The sequence below is a fragment of the Lutra lutra genome, chromosome 12, assembly GCF_902655055.1.
Source record: "Lutra lutra chromosome 12, mLutLut1.2, whole genome shotgun sequence".
Taxonomy (NCBI): domain Eukaryota; kingdom Metazoa; phylum Chordata; class Mammalia; order Carnivora; family Mustelidae; genus Lutra; species Lutra lutra.
In genome coordinates, this window is record NC_062289.1 from 63,635,429 (window position 1) to 63,653,833 (window position 18,405).

The 18,405-nt window shown below is 51.6% G+C and overlaps 1 protein-coding gene across 2 annotated transcripts in view; it reads right to left on the bottom strand.

The window, feature by feature from the left end:
• The window catches only part of DGCR8 (DGCR8 microprocessor complex subunit), a 37,196-nt gene extending 22,831 nt beyond the window's left edge, over positions 1–14,365 (bottom strand). The window contains exons 1-9 of one of the 2 annotated variants that reach the window (XM_047697316.1): positions 14,211–14,365; positions 9,220–9,448; positions 8,448–9,121; positions 7,809–7,968; positions 5,294–5,436; positions 4,849–5,131; positions 2,545–2,742; positions 2,183–2,284; positions 1,331–1,429 (exon numbers count right to left, since the gene is read on the bottom strand). In XM_047697316.1, coding sequence (XP_047553272.1) covers positions 1,331–1,429; positions 2,183–2,284; positions 2,545–2,742; positions 4,849–5,131; positions 5,294–5,436; positions 7,809–7,968; positions 8,448–9,110 — 1,648 coding nt within the window. In that variant the 5' untranslated portion in view covers positions 9,111–9,121; positions 9,220–9,448; positions 14,211–14,365. Of the gene's footprint in view, positions 1–1,330; positions 1,430–2,182; positions 2,285–2,544; positions 2,743–4,848; positions 5,132–5,293; positions 5,437–7,808; positions 7,969–8,447; positions 9,449–14,210 lie in introns of both variants that reach the window. The other variant, XM_047697315.1, reaches the window with a different exon arrangement.
• Positions 14,366–18,405: the final 4,040 nt, after the last annotated feature.

The window sequence follows — 18,405 nt, forward strand, 5'->3', positions numbered from 1 at the left end:
AGGCGCTTGTAGCAGGCAAGGCCAGAGAGATGTTTCAGAGAAATCACGGTGGTGGCGTGCAGGCAAATGGCTCAGCAGGACCCAGGCCAAGTAGTGAGGCCAGAGGACTGAGCAGGCTGCTGTGAGTGTGGGAGGGAAAAGCAGTGAGACCGGACAGATGCTCTTGAGAAAGCGTCTGCAGGATGGAGCAGAGGGATGGCTCAGTGCCGAACAGAGATTTCTAAATGAGCAGGCTGCCACTCACACTGGGGTGAGGAAGTGGGGGCGCTGGGGAATGGGGAGGGGTAACAACCTGTCCCTACAGAGTCGGAGGTGCTGGCAAGACATCCAAGTGAGTTATCTAGAGAGCAGCTGAGGTCTGAGCAGAGGAAGTGGATCCTCACACATGGGGAGAGGACAGCCCTGCTGCCAGGATGCTTCCACTCCTACCGTGCGCCCTACTCTGTGAGCTCTCTGCCCCATGACCTTGGCAGCACTAATTTGTTGAGCTGAAAAATGCTTTTGGCACAATCTCTCTAAAATGGACAGGAGGCCTTCCCAGAGGAGTGTAGTATGTGAGCCCAGTACAGCCTCAGAGAAGGAAGGACAAAAAGTGACATATCCTCCCAACCATCCTCAGCATACACCACAAAAGAAAGCAACTCCAAGGTAAACTCTGAGTCCCACAAACAAAAGCACTTTCGCCACCCGAGATCTGGTAAGAACGTGATGAAGCCAACATACTTCACGTGGGTACAGGGCAGACCTGCTTTGGAAGACACTACAGCAGAGGCAGAAACCTTAAGAATTGAACTGTGGACACGAGGCCTGGTGCACACCCCCAACACCCACCCTAAAATGTGCTCCATGTCCAAGAAGAGGCCACGTAACCCTGACGGTGAAGCAGAATGGCTTCCCTTAACTGGAAAAGGAAAACATAGGCCTTCCCAGGAATCTGACCAATTACCTTCAGTCCCAAATCTAGAGATTGGAGGACTCAGAAAATCATCCTCACAGTCAAAACCACTCAGGAAAATCCCTCTTTGTCATCTAGCATGCCCACATTTTGCTCGATTTATATACAAACCCATAGAATGTGTATTCACCATGACCCAGTTGGCTCTGTGAGCAGTGGGGACAAGGGTAGGAGATTCTAGCCCAGCTGCCACATAGCAGAGAAGGTTTGAGTTCTCTAGTTTTATTTCTCACATTTTACTTCCTATTTGAGTCTTTGAGCACATACTTTTTAAAAAACCAAATGGCTTTGCCCCACCCCCAGCCCTCCCTAGCCAAGGGGAGGGGTGGACACTGTGGGCAGCATGGGTCTCTGACATCTAAGTAGCCACATTACCAGCTTTGTTCTTCGCAAGTTTTTTGCTGCTTGCAGTTCCAGATCCATAGGTCACACCATCAATGGTCACCGAGGCACCAAAAGGTTCACTTGGGTTCTCTTAAAATTAAAATCATGGTTTTAAAAATGCTTGCTGAGACATTAAAAGCGTGCATACGTGCACATATACAATCTGCTAGCACCAACAGATAAGGCAGGGTTGGGGCTACTGCTGGAAGGGAGACATGGGCACTCCCTGAGGCACGGAGACAGGGCCAAGGACTGGGCAGCAGGGAGACAGCATGCCAGGAAAACTGGGAAACAGAGGACCAATAAGCTGGAGGGGAACAGGAGGCCAGAGGCCAAGCCAACAGGCACAAGGAACAATGTCTGTGAAAGATGGACAGAGGACTGTGAAGAACAGAGATGTACAGATGCAGGACGCCAAGCAACAACATGAAACAATGAGTGACGCCTGGGTTCAGGGTTCCACGGGGAAGATAAACTGGTTTTCACAAAGGTGTGATGCAGATGACAACAGGAGACAGGTGGTGGGAAGTGCAGGCCTGAGGCCCCTTCACCCACCTGGGGGCAAGTGGAGATAGTGAGAGGGCCTTCCTCAGAGCAAGGGATGAGAGGAAGGTGGGAGTGGGGGTAGTGGGAATGAAGAAAGGGGGAGGCAGGGGCATCTGCCCACAGAAGGAGTATACGGCTGGGAAACCAACCTGCCCCTCTGCAGCACCCTTCTCCCTGCCATGCCCTTTCACTTCTCTTCCAGCAGAGTGGGGTTAACGGTCAGTTCCCGCCTCCCCAGCTATGGCCCCAGTGAGGTGTAGGATTCTTCAAGGCTGAGGTGAGGGAGGTCAAACTTACCACATTCAAAGAAATTATAAACAGGGCGGACCTTGAGGACACGCTGCATGTACTCGTGCAGGATGCAGACCTCAGACTTCCCGTTGGGGTTAATGACAAACTCTGTGACAAGAAGGCCTATCTCAGCAACAGCGTGAGGACCTGTGGCAAGCTAGCTCTCAGGGCCAGGCACCATCCACGTTAGCGCCTCACTGTATTAGGGGCTCACCAACATGAACGCAGTGCACCTCTGCATTCATAGGCTCGACATAAGCTTAGAAGTAAGTGCAACTCACACACACAGCATACGTTCTAAGACCATCAAGTGAAAAACAACAGGATCACCCATCTGCCGAAGAGAAAATTTACACACCCCAACTCACCTTTCTTTGTGGGTGCATCCTGCACAGACAGGGTGATGAGCTTCTGATTGGCTGGCAGGATGGGCCTCTCAGACTCGGCCTGTTTCCGTTTCATTTCTCGGTTAAACTGCCGCCGCTCGGCCCAAGTCCTGAATTTCTTCACAGTGACTTGCTCAAAGTCAAAACGCTTTTCCAGGTAGTTCCGAAACTCCTCAAGATCTGTGTGGATTTACCACAGAACAAAACTACTAACTTCCAACCTAAGAGTCATGTTTCCTCCGTCCAGTGAGTAGGATGGTGCTAGGCTGCCCATCAAACAGGTCCTGCCATGCCATTCCCCATTCCCCTTTCCCTTTTTCTTCTGAAGGGCAAGAAAAGAAAAGAATCAGGTCCTTTTTTGTTTTCTTTCTTTTAAGATTTTACTTATCTATTTGAGAGAGAGAGAGCGCGCGCAAGTGAGAAGAGCACAAGTGCGGGAGAGGGGCAGAAGGAGAGGGAGAAGGAGAGGGAGAAATATGGGGCTCGATCCCAGCACCCTGCGATCACCACCTGAGCCTCAGGCAGACTCGTAACCAACTGAGCTACCCAGGCACCCCTGAATGAGGTCCTGTCACTCAAATTACTCAGGAAGGTCCCATATGGGCAAAGTTCTGAGATGCTCTTTTAGTCTATTTGGAACAAGGACAAGAAGAAAAAAGGCTTTAAAAACAACAACAACAACAACAAACCAGCTGGCCTTCAAGACTTTTCTTCCCATATCAAAACAAGTACCACAGTGGTTGAAGCACTGTGCACCTGTGCTCTCCCCTCCAGCCACCCTGGCTGCTCGCACACTCAGCAACACACCCAGGCAGCTGCGGCCCTGGCACCTGCCATGCCTCTCCCAACACAGACACTGGGCCGGTCCTACTGCTCACCACCCACCCCACTCAGTGACGTTCCCAGGGGCCTCCTGCTTTTATTGTTGTACCCACTACCCCTCTCTCTCCCAAGATATCCTAGAGGCTCACATCACCCTCACTGGTTTCTTACTCAAGTGTAAGCCCCGAGGCAGGGATTCTTGGGCCTCACACACTCAGCCCTAAGAACAATACGTGCAGAAGCAGAGGGAGGAGTTCCACATGCAAGACCGAGAAACACATGGTTAAAGCACTGGGCTGTGAAACAATATACCTGCACCCACTTGATCACACCCCTAAACCATGTATTTCTTTACACGTGAACGCAAGGAAAGAAGTCTGGAAACAAGTCCAAGTGGTCACTTCTCCCACGAGACTAAAATTAGAAGTGAAATGCAGGTGTTGTCCGAAAAGCAAGAACACATTCAGGTGTCATGCGTGCGTAAAAGATGGATTTGAAGAAAGAAACCATTATGTTGAGGTCTTAAAGCAAAGTTCCTGTCCAGCTGGGTCCTGAGAAAAGTCCCGATACAGACAGAAGACAGGGGAAGCTGACGTGGATGGGGAGGGAGGCAAAAGGCAGGCAGGTCGGGGGGAGAAGGCAGTCAGTGCACGGGAGAAGCTGGGGGCCAGTGACACACCCTGCCTTTCCCCAGATGCTTAAGGCTCCATCTGGCCCTCTCCACCAAGGCCACCCCTCCCTCAGCAGTGGTGCCTCCCCCCAACCTCCACTCTGCCCTAGCTTTTCTAGGCTCCTCACACCTAAGAGTTACAAGAAAGGCTAGGCAGCAATATTCAGACAATATCTAAATAGCAATAACCAAAAACCCTAAAAACACCAAGTCCTCTTTGAAAGAGATTCAGCAGGTGAGCTGAGATGTCTGCCACCACTATAGACAGTTAAGACTTGCATGGGTAGGCCTAAGCAAAAAAACACAGAAGAGAGAAGAGAAACACCAACACAGAGCCAAAAGCCATCATGGGGTTGAAGAGGGGGAACATCTACAGAATAGTGGCTGTCTCTCAGTACTGAATCTGTGGATTGAAGTTCATTGTGAGTGTATCAGGATAGATCAAAATGACACCATGGGAGTACGTCCTACTGAAAAACCAGGATTTCAGGAAATGTCACAAAAGTGACCAGAGAAAAAGGCCAGTCCGCACTGACAGCAGCCATGTCCATGGCAGCACTGGCCATGCGGGGCCCGCAGACCAAGGCAGGTCCTAAGATCAGGGAGACAGGCATTTCCCACCACCACGTAAGAGTGGAGAGAGGTCCCTAGAAGTCCCTTCCTCACAGAAAAAAGCAGAACAGGTGGCCTTCAGCAGGAGGAACGTGACCCTAAGGAAGGCGTGGAGTGCAGTCTTTTCCCTGCAGATGGATCCCAGCCAGCAAGGAAGGAAAGAAAGTTCACCAGAAACTTACCAACTGATTCGTCTTTGCACACCTCAACCTTGGCCTTCACCTGCCCCAGGGCCCCAGGGGCAGCCTCAGCCCCCAGTGGGTCCTTCTCATCTAGGGCCCCCGAGTCAGCTCCTATGGAGTCGGGCTCTTCCAGGGGGAACTCCAACTCAGCAGATCGGCTCAGGGGCTTGACAGGGGACACTTCCCCACTGGGGGCGAGCTCACTGTTTTGCTCTCTTTCCTCATTGTCCTTCATTTTCTTGTAATGCAGACATGGAATGCTGCTCAGAGGAGGATCATGTTTCTGTGGATAGTGAAATTGCAACACAGATTACAAGGATGACCCCGGAGTTCCGAACATCTGAAGCCTTCCACTTGCCTCTTCCTGGCTACCATGCAAACACAGCATGTGCATGTTTGGTCTGCAAACTTACAAGACTAAATTCATGACTGATGCATCCCCTACCCGTATGCTTCCCGTTCCCAGGAAGTATGGCCTGGACCAGGTGACCACCCGAGACTCTCTGTGTAGGTACACTGGGATTCCAGAGTTATGGAATGTCATGATCCACCCATCGGGCAATGGTTCTGTAGGAGGACGGCCACGACCTGCACGGAAGACAAGAGCATCCCACAATCACTTCAAAAACACTTGGGAGTTGTAGAGACAGCTTTAAAATTATGACACATGGCAGATAAAAATAGCAGAGTCAACTGAGGATTGAAAAGAACATCTAAAGAACTAGGGGAGTAGGGGAGTACTCCACCCCCCACCAGACAGAGCCTACCCCAGCCCTGCCTGCCACTCAGCACCACCCATGCATCAACTCTGTTCTAATGCTGTGCTTGTTTACATGGCTCCAATCCAGAGAATCTAAGTCCCTCCTCAACCAGGAAGCTGTCTGCCTTGTTCACTGCTGTCCTCTTGGGCCTAGAAGAGCATGTGGTACATGAAGGAGCCTGGGACAAGGTTCGGCAAGACATGAGTCCTGGCCTCAGCTGCTGTCTGCAAGCTGTGGGGACCCCGGTCCTCAATCCCTTACTGCCCGCCTCGGCTGTGGCCAGAGGCGCCCCAGGGGCTGAGTAAGCTTTGCTAATCAATTGCATGTCTGCTGACCACTGCTCCCATGACTCAACAGCAAGTGTTCCTTGTACCTGAGCTGCACACTCTCACTGGGAAATGAAACACTGCTTCCAATTCATTTGTTTTTTTTTTTTAATTAAATTTAATTTTTTTAAAAGACTTTATTTATTTTACACAGAGAGAAATCACAAGTAGGCAGAGAGGCATGCAGGGTGGGGGTGGGAGTGGGAAAGCAGGCACCCTGCTGAGCAGAGAACCTGATGCAGGGCTCGATTTCAGGACCCTGAGATCATGACCTGAGCCGAAGGCAGAGGCTTAACCCACTGAGCCAACCAGGTGCCCTCAATTCATATGTTTCTAAATCAGTTTTAAAACACTACTCCCAATCCCTTCTTTGCTTTATAGGCAGTCACAGAAAAAAGCACAAGACATATCACACACTTGATACCTGCCACTGACAGGCCCAGTGACCAGGAAAAGTACAAAGACTTAACTGAAACTTAATTCTCTTAAGGAACTGGGAACAAATAATTTAGGAACAAAAGAAAAAAGCAAATGAAAATTTAAAAACATAGACATAATGAAATAGCATGAAGGACTCTCATGGACAAAGGAGTAGCCATCCCCGTGCCAGGTCCCCAGCTGACAATGTTAAGCCCTGGCCTGACATCAGAACGTAGCAATACTGGCTTGATAGCTGATGCCAGGATGGCCCCCAGGAGGGAGCACTACAGGTCAGAGGTGCAGAGACACTGTCAGGCACTCTCCCCTACCCAGGCTAGAGCCAAGGAGCTGCCTTACACCAGCTTTGGGCTGAGTCAGGACAAAGAGAGGCAAACAAAATTCCAGCAAAGTACAAGGGACACAGATCCTACTCATTTGTGACAAGTAGCAGTCATAAAATTGGCCCAGACGTCTGAAGAGTTCACATGCAGCTTACACACAGCCTGTGAGTGTGAGGCCTGTGCTGCAGCTCCTGGAAGGCAGCACTGTGGGGCAGGCTGCCAGGCAGGTGAGGTGGAGCAGAAGGCTGCAGAGGGAAAGGCACAGCAGTGCCCCGTGCAGGCAGGTCCAGTGGCAAGCCTGCAGTCATGGCCAGGCATTGTGAAACTAAACCAGGCCGCTCATAACGGACAGGGCTTTGTGGCAACCCATCCACTCTGCCGTGGGAGACTGTACCCCACCTATACCTTGTTTCCCTCCCATCACGCCTGGCCACCTTCTGCACCCCAGCCCTCAGCCTAAGGTCTCAACTGTGCTCCCGAGTCCCCATGCATCTGTTCAGTCTCATTGCACTGCCCAATGCCCAGCCCCACAGGCAACTCCAGGCCGACTGCTCCCCGCCAACCCCAAATCCAAGTGCACCTCTGGAACACCTTTACCCCTATCACAGGAGCTCCCACCCTGGCCACCTAAAGCACACACACCAGGCTGCAGCCATACGAGCTATGCTTTTAGACAAAAACTGTGTAACAACACCAGCCTGCTTCTAGAGGCTTCTCCTGACACTTGGCAGAGAATCCAGAACCCAGACTGCAACCATCACCTGACAGTGCTGCACCCACCTCTGGCCTTGGCCTCACATTTCCACTTGTCCCTCTTCTCATCTCCCAGCAACACCACCATCCCCAACTCCTCACCCCATCAGAAGTGCCCCCCCATTCCCCTGAACAACACCAGCTACTCTGGTATGCAACCACAACGGACACCACAATCTGCACCCAGGTCATCGTGTATCTGGTGCACCCCTGTGTCTTGTCTGTTTCCCCTCATCACACGTGACTGTCCTTCCTCAAACATGTGCCCACTGCTCAGACCACTGCCTGGCACCCACGGGCTCTCTAACCAGCACTTCTGCCGCCCCACGAACACACGACTTTCTACCTGCCTGACTTACTTTTTAGCACAGTTTTAATCTTGGTCATCATTGGCTGCACGCTCGTCTCTCCGTCAGATGGATGGTCACTGTCTCCTCCGTACTTCTCCTCCATTCTTCTCTTTTTGGGAGCACAAAGGCCCTCTTCCAGCAAAGCATCAACATCGTTGTCAAAATCATCCTGCAAAACATGCTGTTCAGACACCAGGGCCCCCAGAGCCTGTGTTCCTGTACCGCAGGCAAGCTCAACAGCATTAGTGAGAACGGACACAGAAATGAGGCACTCTCAAGTGGGGGCCTAGGTATGCCTTTATGTTGCGTGATTATCTGAAAAACAAACAGGAAGAAACTGAAAACTGCAACCAACACACCTGACACTTGGCAGAGGTACACAGCCACCAGGAAGTGCTTCTCAGCAGCACCTTCCAACTCAGGCTGCATAAAGGGTACAAGGTCGACTGCTCAGCCAAACCTTTCTTTAGGAAAAATTTAAAAACTTGGATTTCTTACAGTTTTTTCTTTTCCACATTAACATTATTCCACCTCATATGGGTTTTTTTTTTTTTTCCTCTGCAACATCAGCTTTCAAAAGATGCTGCAGTTCCCAACACCTCTTTGGGTTTTGCTAAGAGTGCTCCAAAGGAGGGGTCGCCAACATACCTCATAGGAGAAGTTCAAGGCCTCTTCATCCACTCTGTCTCTCTGCACGATTGCTTTAGCCGTGAACCCGCCTGCTCCTTCTTCATCTAGCTCCAAATTGTCAGTAAAATCTTCTAACTCATCGAGCACTGCGTACTCCACTCTCTTTTCCTGATCCAGCTCATTCTCCTCATCCTTCTTATCAGCACTCTCACCCCCTATACCTACCCCGTTCCCAACACTCCCGCCAAAGGGACAAGCATGCACGTCTCCACTGACAGGGCTAAGGGCCAGACCGCACTCTGCACGAGTGTCACGCTCCACTCCTGTGTACAGCACCTTCCTGTCCTTACTCCTGCAGCTCTCGGTAAAGCTCACGCTAATCTTTACATCCTTAAGCAACTTAAGGTCAGGGGAGAACTTCCGGACCGCAGGTGCGTGCCGGGCGGTGCGCGGGCTGTGGCCACTACAGTTCGGGTCTATGAGGAGGCGGGCCTTAGAGAAGGATCCTTTGGAGAGAAGAGAAGCTCCGTAGAAGTTGAGCGGGTCCTCAGCAGGGGGTTCGGCCTGTCCATCACCACCAGAGCCAACGTCCATTACCTCTGCATCACTGGACGTTTGCAGGGGAGGTGGTGGAGACTGTTCACGGGGCAGCGCTTGGAGGGGGCAAGCTCGGATCTCCATCACCGCTTCTCCTGCGGGCTCACGCGGGAGAGGAGAGGGACTCTCATATGTCTCCATAGTAAAAGTGGTTAAGACTATTTTAAAAGACCAGAGTTTTAAAAAACCTTACATAAATCTATACAGCTAACATGCACAAGTCCGTTGAGACCCGGGTGCCGTCCTGCCCGCGCTGCACACGCTGGCGGCTTAGTCAAGCTGGCCACATTGCTCTTTTCATTAATGTAGACAGCTTTTAGAACCACTGCCTCAATTATTGGAAATCACAATGCACTCAGCTTAAATGACTGACGACTAAGCGAGTCTGTCTTCATGCCAAAGTGGCACCTTTCTTCTTCCACCTGCAAAGAGATTTAAAAACATCGTCACAAAATGACAGAAACCTTCTGCTTCCCTGGTACTGAGAGTCAAGTGCTATTAACAGTGTAGTAAAGAATGTGAAATACTATTGATTTAGAGAACCTTCTAGGCTTTAAAACAACTGCTCTACCTTCTTCCTTCAGAACCTAAATTATAATTTAAGTGCAAAATTAAATACCTTAATTGTCCACTGTAATTCCTACTTCAGAAGCAAAAAAAAAAGTATTAATGTTAAGGCTCAAAAAAAAATTTTTTTTTTTAAACTAGGCTAAGCTTCACCGCAGCATTCCCCTAACTCAGTTTAATAGGTAAGCAAGCTTGCGGTGCAAGGCTGCCCTTTCCAGAACACACATAAGGTGTGTGGCCTCCCTCTGGCCATCAGAGCGATATGGATCCACTCACCTGCTAGGGCTGGGTCAGTCAGAGGGCGAGGGCGAGTGCGAGACCCTCAGCTCAACTCTGCGGCACTAGGGCCTCAGAGGTACGGCCAGGCGCTCTGCTACCCAGGGACCCCAGGGCTCTCCTGGGCCCACAAGGTGGCAGGTGGACCGAGACAGTGATGCAGCGTGCTGAGGTCGCCAGAGGTGGCATGGTTCTGTTCCCAGTAGAGGAGGGGGTGGTGGCTGTGGGGAAGGGAACCTGGCCAGGCTTGGTGGGGGGAGCCTCAGGAGACAGCTGGAGCCAAGGCATAGGAAGCCCTGGGTGCCATCCGGAACCTGGCTCCCTCCTGGGGGACAATAAGGAGCCACCAAGGGTGAAGTGATTCCCATGCCACAATTCAGCCCCTATTTGAAAAGGGAGACTGACAGCTGTGCCAGGCCCAGTGCCTATGCCCAAGGCATAGAGGGCAGTCAGTCCTCCGGGCCAGAGCACAAAGGTATGAAAGAGGCTCTGTTAACGGGGCTGGAGCCCTCAAGAACAGTGAAGATACAGAACTGACCACACTGCTGACCAGGTAGAGGTGGAGAGCAGAGACAAGAGGGAACTGAAGGCAAATGAGACTTCTCCTCTGGAGGGACACACGTGTTCCAACATTCAGGCAGGAGCCTGCAGAGGAGAATCGATGGAGCCTCCAAGCAGACCTGTCCATTAGGTGCTGAGGCCATAGCTCTGGAGCTGTGACTGGCCCCAAAACAGAAGCCCAGAACGTATCAGCAAGGTGACAGTCACTAAAAGCACAGGAGAGAGGCTGCCCAGAGAGGCAACAAAGACCAAGAAGAGGGTTGAGGATGCAACTCTGGGAAGCTTCCCTTCAGAGAAATGACTACAAAAGGGATGATGTGAAAAGGCAGGTCAGAGGAACAATCCAAAAACCCAGAGGTCTGCAGGGGGCCGGGCATCAAAGCAGGAGAAGCACGTGCAGATGCAAATGTGTATGCGCACACACTCCCACACCATGCAGACACACACACACGCATGAACATGCCATGCACACGGATGCAGATATGCACATGCATGCCCATGCCCACAAAGGGCAGGCTTGACTGGCTACATGGACAGAACAGAAGACAGCAGATATCACACATTTAAGAAGTTCACAGTGAAGGAGTAGTGCGTGGTGGTTGTACTTTCAAGGAGACACAACATAAACACCAGAGACTTACTCAGATTTAATTAATTCATTCTACCAATATTCACTCACTGGCTTTCTACATGTACCACCATGAGCAAGAGACAAGGTCCCCACCACCTGGACACAGTTGGAAGGGTAATGACCACTAAGCTGTCACTCTATTTCCGAGATTCTAAAATGTCCTTACATTTCTGAATTCAGTGGGAATTTTACCACAATACTTCGCCCAAAGGTATATCTGTCAAAGGTGCTAAAGATCAAGGGAATACAGCATACAGATAACAAGACTCAGAACTGAGGTAAACGCTAAGGAGGCTGCAGCTGAACAGGCATGAGGAGAACTGAGCAAAATAAGTCCAGTTTCCTGGCAACCAACAAATATCATTTCAGAGAAGGACAGACAGGTCAGCATGTACAGTGCTACAGAACACAGATAAAAATCAGGACCAAACCTCTCGGCTTCTGGTAGGTCTGTGGAGACACTACCAAGAGCCAATCTGTGATTCTGGGAGATGAAAAGGAGGGGAGAACTGAAAACAAATGGTGGTACAGGATGGGGACACCTGCTACCATGTTAAAAGACCAAGCAGCTGCCATCACCAAAGCACAAAGCAAAGATGATAATGACAACAATGCAGGGAGGCCTAGAAGAGGTGCAGGGGGTGGGGTCAGGGAGCTGTAGAGAAAAAAAGAGTGTTCCTTCTCCCTGGGAGATCAGGAAAGGCTGACCAGCCCCAGGCGGCAGCAAATCAAGATTCAGAACTCTACAGTAGGGCAGTCCTGGATAAGTTCCTTACTTTCCCCTGTAAGCTTGCTCTCCTCATTCAACAAGTTTGCTGAACGTTTTCTATATGGCCCATGTGCCATTCTAGATGCTAAGGACACAAAACAGACAAAATCCCTACCTCACAGAGCTCACTTTTTAGAAAGAGAGATGAAGAAACAACTAAGGAAAGCTGAGAAGTATCAAGAAAAAACAAAGCAAGGAGTTGGGGGCGGGGGCACAACTTCAGAAAGGGCAAACAGCAAAGACTACACAGTCAGAGACCACCTGAAAGCAGAAGAGAGTGAGCTAAGTGGGTAGAGAGGATATTTTCCAGATGACAGAAGAGGAAAGGCCCTGGGGTAGAAGTGCAGTGCAGCAGGTGAAAGCAGCACGCTAAGGGTGACTGAGACCAGGACTGTGGCTCTTAAGAGATGGGCCACTGGACAGGAGGGTCTAAGCACTGAGGTTGCATGATCCAAGGATGCAGAGGCAACCGACCCTCAGGCAGGCCCTGCTCTAAGAGGTGCGTTTTCACTCACCAGTTCTCAGGCACTAAGAGAAAGGTTAAGGACAGAAAGGTTAAGCCACTTACTCAAAGTCACACTGCTAGTAAAGCTAGCAGTGACGCTACTTTACCACCAGGCACACTGGCTCCCCTCCTCACTTCCTTGGTTTTACACTATCTTACAGGATTCAAAAGAATCCTTCTGTGTCCAGAAAAACTTTCATGGGTGAGTGGGGGGGGAGGGGCAAGGGTGAGAGCAAAGAGAAGAATTAAAAGGCTCACCAGGCAGTTCAGAATAGCACGTTAAGCTGGAGATGGTAAGAAATGGTCTTGAGTGTTGTATGGAGGCCTAAGAGAGAAATCCAGGTGACTCTACGGATTGGAATGGAGCTGTCAAGCATTGAGGTGGTGAAGGCAGCATGGGAAGTGTTGTGGAGTGGGTGAAAATAAGGATTTAGGTTTGGCCATGGCTACTTGGCATCAAAGTAACATATGGAGATCCGGAAGAGACAGCAGCTCAGAAGGGAGGTCAGGGCTGGAGAAGGCGATGGGAGATGTCAAACAGAGAGGGCAATAAAGCCGGGAAGCTAGCTAAGACCACCAAAGGGGGAAGGGCAGCTACTAAGAGGTACCAAGACCAGGCAATCTGGTGAGATTCATGTTTTCTACTACCAAGGTCATGGGCAGATTATACAACAATACCCAGGAAGTGCCCTGGCCATAAAGGGCTCAAAGAGTGACTCTTCTACCATCAGCCTCACTGCTGCTGCAGCTGATTGAACACATGGATGCAAACCTTGCTTGCCAAGTGAACCATAAGCCAGCAGCAGACTCGCAGCAGGCTCCCCTGGATCCCTGGCACATGGGGTAAAACCAATAGGCTTGAACAGCGCCCTTCACAGAAGTCCACTTGCTGAGCTGGCATTGAGGCGCTGGCTGTCATGTCCAGAGCTGGGACTGGTGCCCTTCGGTCAAGCCTCTCACACTGCAGCCTCCCGCCCAACCCAGCAGCAGTATGACCTCATCCATTCCTTTTGTCATCTTCTAACAGGCCTCACATCCTGTACTCACAGGCGCACTCCAGACTAGCCATTCACTGCCTTTGGTGAGTGATACCTTGCGGCAGAATTTGAGCCACTGTGCGTGAGGCCTCTGACTGGGAGTCCAGGCTTCGACCAGGAAACAGAGGGTCTCCGCTGCTGGTTGGCCTCACAGTCACCAGCCCTAGCCTGGACTGCCGTGCATCAGGTATCAAGGTACATGCAAGCATGCACAACAGCAAATCAAATTCCTACCATGAGCAACCCAAGTCCATCGAATGATACTTGACAGGTATCACTATCAACAGGTTGTCACCTTCCATTTATTTCTACCACGACCATTGTTACAACAAAACCACATTCTGCCTATCTAAGTGACACTCAGTCCACGAGCATTTGACGAAGAAAAAGACTTAGACGACTTCTCAGATTTCCCAAACTGTTACACCCGGCAGGATCCTGGGCGAGCACTAACCGGGTTCGTACCTTTCCCGCCTGAAAGCGACGGTACGACTTCGGGTCCCCAGGGCGAGGGACCTCTTTACATTCGGGCTTTGCCCGGGCGGAAAGCGATCCGCGTCGGCGCCACCTGGGCCTGGGGCCCGCCCCCGCCCCACCCCCACCCCGCCACGGAGGGACCCCCGCCCCGCGTCCTCCGAGGCCCGCGGCCATGATGCTTCACAAAGGCCGGGACTCCGCGTGGCTGCCCCGCCTCGCGCCCTCCCGCTCCGCCCCCACCCCGCCGTTTGGGCCCTCAGCCCTTGGCCCGGGAAGGAGGGAGAAGGGCGCGCCCTCGCGCAGGCCGCAGCGCCCGCCAGCCCGCCCCGCCCGCGGGGCGCCCCTCGCGCCCCGCACCTACCTCCGGCGCCCGCGGCGTGCCCGAGCTGCCCGCAGCTCGACCAAGGGAGGGAAACCCTCACGGCCTGACCGCCACGGCCGCCGCTGCCGCCATCTGGAAAGGCCTCCCAAGCTCTCTCCGGTCCGCGGACCCGCCTGCCGCGCGGGGCGAGCGGAGGGCGGGCCTTGGAGACTCGTGGCCAATCCCAGCACGCGGGCGCCCCGCATTGGGGGAATCGTGGAGCGGGCTGCAGAGGCCGCCAATTGGCAGCGCGTGGCGCTCGCGGCCCACGGCACGCCGCCCAATAGCCGCGGCCGCGTGGGCGGGACCAAGAGCCGCGGACGCGCTACGGTCGCCCCTGGGGCGGGGCCCACCGCGCGGAGGGCGGAGGCCGCGAGGAGCGCCGGGAACGGGGAGCGCAGGGGATGCCGGGAACAGGAGAGCGCGGGAAGCGCAGGGAATGCTGGGGAACGGGGAGCGCAGGGGATGCCGGGAACGGGAAAACGCGGGAAGCGCGGGGAAGCCGGCCGCGCGGGGAACGCCGGGAGCAGAGGGCGCCTCCGTGGTTTTACGTAGTGCGGGCGGGACCGTAGGCACACGGTCATTACGTTTCCAATTAAAAGCATTAGCATAATCAATGGGGAAAAAGGACAAATACGCTAAACTGTCCGGCATTTTTCCACTTGCTAATGACATTACAGTAACCTCAGAAAAGGGAGGGTATGGGTAAACGGAGAAGAGAGAGCTCTTCCTTAGCCAGAATTCCAGTGAATAAATGTGGAAGGAATAATGGAAGTAGGAAATCTCCGTTTTGGCAGCCAGCACAAACCTACTGCAGACAAAAATCACGGATGCTAAAAAATAGCGGGCAGAAGTATGAGAACTGGTAGCGGGCTTTTTTATTGCTTTACAGAGTTGCACAGTTTCTCCCCAAGACACTAATGTCAAACCTAAAATAGTAACTGCAGTGGAGAAAAACCTCAGAGACAACCAGGTAGCCAAGTGATCGAGGTCACCAACAAATGTACACACATCCAAACATCAAATTTATACCTTGAAGATGTTCGTTGTATAGTAAACTAATGATACCTCAATAAAAATGAAGACAAAAGTCAGCACCAGTAAAGGGACATATTGTGGCCCTCCTGAGAGGGACATGCATCACTTGTTGGTATTTCTAACCAAAAGGCAAAACCTTAAAGATTAGACGAACCCAAATGAGGGGCATTCAAACAAAAAACTGGCAGGTGCTTTTCAAGTGTCAAGATCATTCAAGTCAAAGGTAAACTAAGGACCTGTCTTAAATTACAGGAGGCACAAGTAAGTGTGAAGTGGGATCTGGACCCTGTATTGGAACCTGGCTCAAGAAAGAGAAGTAGGACAACTGGCAAAATTCAAATCAGGTTTGTAAATTAGCTGGTAGTAGTATCAGTGCGAATTTCCTGGTTGTTATCATTTTACTGTAGTTAGAGATAGGGTGTTAACATTTGGGGGAACTGGGTGACCAGTTTTTAGTAAGTTGAAATCATTTCAAAATGAAAATGAAAAGATTAAAAAAGGTGGGGAGAGAGAATGTTGCTAGTTGAGGAAGGTAGAGGCCTATCCAGGCCCTTCCCTCCCTTTCTGCCCCTTTCTGTTCACCCAGTTGCCCCAGTGGTCAGCATCAGGCACTTCACAATAAAAATGTGACCAAGCCCCATGAGGTTCTAGCTCCTGGACTTGGCCAGGGGAAGCCAGTCTCCCTGTGGCTGGGCCAACTGCTTTCCTTGGCCCAGTGGTCAGAGCTCATGGGAACCCTTGGCATGCCACCATCCAGCCTTAGTGAACTCTCCACACTTTGTTGCTTGGTGAGTTGCCTCAGACTTGAGACCTCACACCAACACACTATAGCTGGCTTCCCACATGGCCTTCCCACACGACCTCCCTACAGTTCCCATCTGACTCCAGCCTTAGGTGGATGCCTAGAAGCTGGAGCTCTAGCCCAAACTGAGGGAAGAAACTTTTCCCTCTGGTTCCTAGTTTTCCACTTGAGCCCAGCTCACCCATGAGGCAGGTCTCCGCTAAAGGGCCTGGATGATGCTAACTGCTGGCAGATGAGACCAAAAGATAAGGTGTTTGAGGTGGGGTGGGGAGGGAGGTGTCTCTGCAGGCTGAAGGCAGGGATCTCAGGCCTGCCAAGACAAGCCTCAAGGCCAGGCTGCATTCCTGAGATGGTCTTGTTTACTCAGACTTGGCTTCCATATCAAGTCATTTCCACACCTCTTGCCTCCAGGCCAACACGCTTCAACTGGCTGACTTAGAGCCAGAGAGCAGAAGCAGTTCATCTAGGAAGGGGCATCTGAAAAGGAGGTAAATTCCCCCTCCATCTGGAAAAAGAGGACCATGTCGGGGACTCATGGATCCAACACATCTGATGACTAGCTAAGCCATGCCAAGGTCAGATCCAGCCCTTCCTGTGTGGCATGTCAAAAGCACTTCTAGGGGAGCCTGGGTGGCTCAGTCGTTAAGCGTCTGTCTTCGGCGTAGGTCATGATCCCAGGGTTCTGGGATTGAGTCCCACATCAGGTTCCCTGCTTGGCGGGAAGCCTGCTTCTCCCTCTCCCACTCCTCCTGCTCATCTTCCTGTTCTCTCTTCTCTCTCTCGCTGTCAAATAAATAAATAAAATCTTTAAAAAAAAAAGCACTTCTACAACATGCAGCTTCCCAGGGTCCCTTCTAACCACACAAAGGGTCTCACTTCAAGGCCTAAATAAATGGGGGCTTGGGAAGTGCCAGCAATGTCATTTTTGGTTCAAATGTCTACCTGGCCTGGGCATCAGGATACAGTGATGGACAAGACAGGAATGGCCTTGCTTTCCTAAAGCTCTTGTTCTGACAGGGAGACACACAAGAAACAATCAAGCAAAACACATAGCGTATCACCATGCTAACTGCTATAGAAAATAGAGCAGGGACCAAGGCAGGGCTGACTGCAGCTTCAGATAGGATGCCTCCCCCAAGACTTTACCAAAGAGCTGCAGGATGTGAGGGAGAGTGTGGTTTCGGTATTTGGGGGAAATAGTTCTTCAACCAGAAGGGGCAGCAAGTGCCAAGGCCCTGGGGCAGAAGCTGTGCAGAAAGTACAACCAAGGGCAGTGGCAGAGGCAAGATAAATGACATGATTGGGGGGGGGGGGTGCAGGGCAGCAGGTGAAACCAACATAGGAGGACCATGAGTCTACAAGGGGGAAAAACCCCAAGACATGCCTTATCCTCATCCTGCTCCTTCCTGGCCCCATGGCTCTGCCTCCCTATGTCCCCAGGGACTGAGACACTGTTATGGTAGCTCCTCAAGCCTCAATTTCCTCATCTGTAAAATGAAGGTCACAAATGTATTAGTTTGCTAGAGCTGCCATAACAGAGTACCACAAACGAGTGGCTTAAACCACAGAAATTTATTGTCTCACAGTTCTGGAGGCCAGAAGTTTGAGATCAAAGAGCCATCAAAAAGCCATGCTCCCTCTAAAGGCACCAGGGAAGGATCTGTTCCCAGTCTCTCTCAGCTTCTGGTAGCTTCTTGGCATGGGAGAGCATAGTTCAGTCCTTATAGGGCATTCTGCCTGCCTGCATGCCTTGTCCCCATGTCCAAATTTTCCCTTTTTTATAAGGACATCAGTCATACTTGATTAGGGCCCACTCTAATGACTTCATTTTATCTTGATTACTTCTGTAAAGACCCTAAGGTCACATTTTGAGATACAGGGGCTAGGGCCAACAGATCTTTTGGGGGGCACACAACTTAACGCATAATAGAATTACATCTTGGGCTGCCCTTTCTTTAGGGGGCTCAGGCACTTGGGGAGCCCAGGATAGTTGAGGGCTGGGGTATCCCTGTACAGGCCCTGTCCCTGGGGTAGAGAAAAACATCAGATGGCTTTGCACCTGCCCAGTGGTGCCCCATGAGGGCAGACATGCCGGCCAGAGTGGGTGCCGGCATGGGGTACTGAGGCAGACGAAGGGCATCAGCAGTGCCCGGGCTGACAGCCTGGCTTGATATGGCTCAGCCAACAAGCGTTTATCCCTGGGCCTGGGGGTGTGGGCTATGCCACCACTGAGGGGCCCATTCAAACCTGACCATGCTCAAGTACTTTTCCTCGAGTTCAAAGTGAGCCAAGGAGGGCATCAGGACCCTGAGGGGTGCTCAGGGTGAAGAGAGGGAAGGGTTGAAAAGGCAAGTG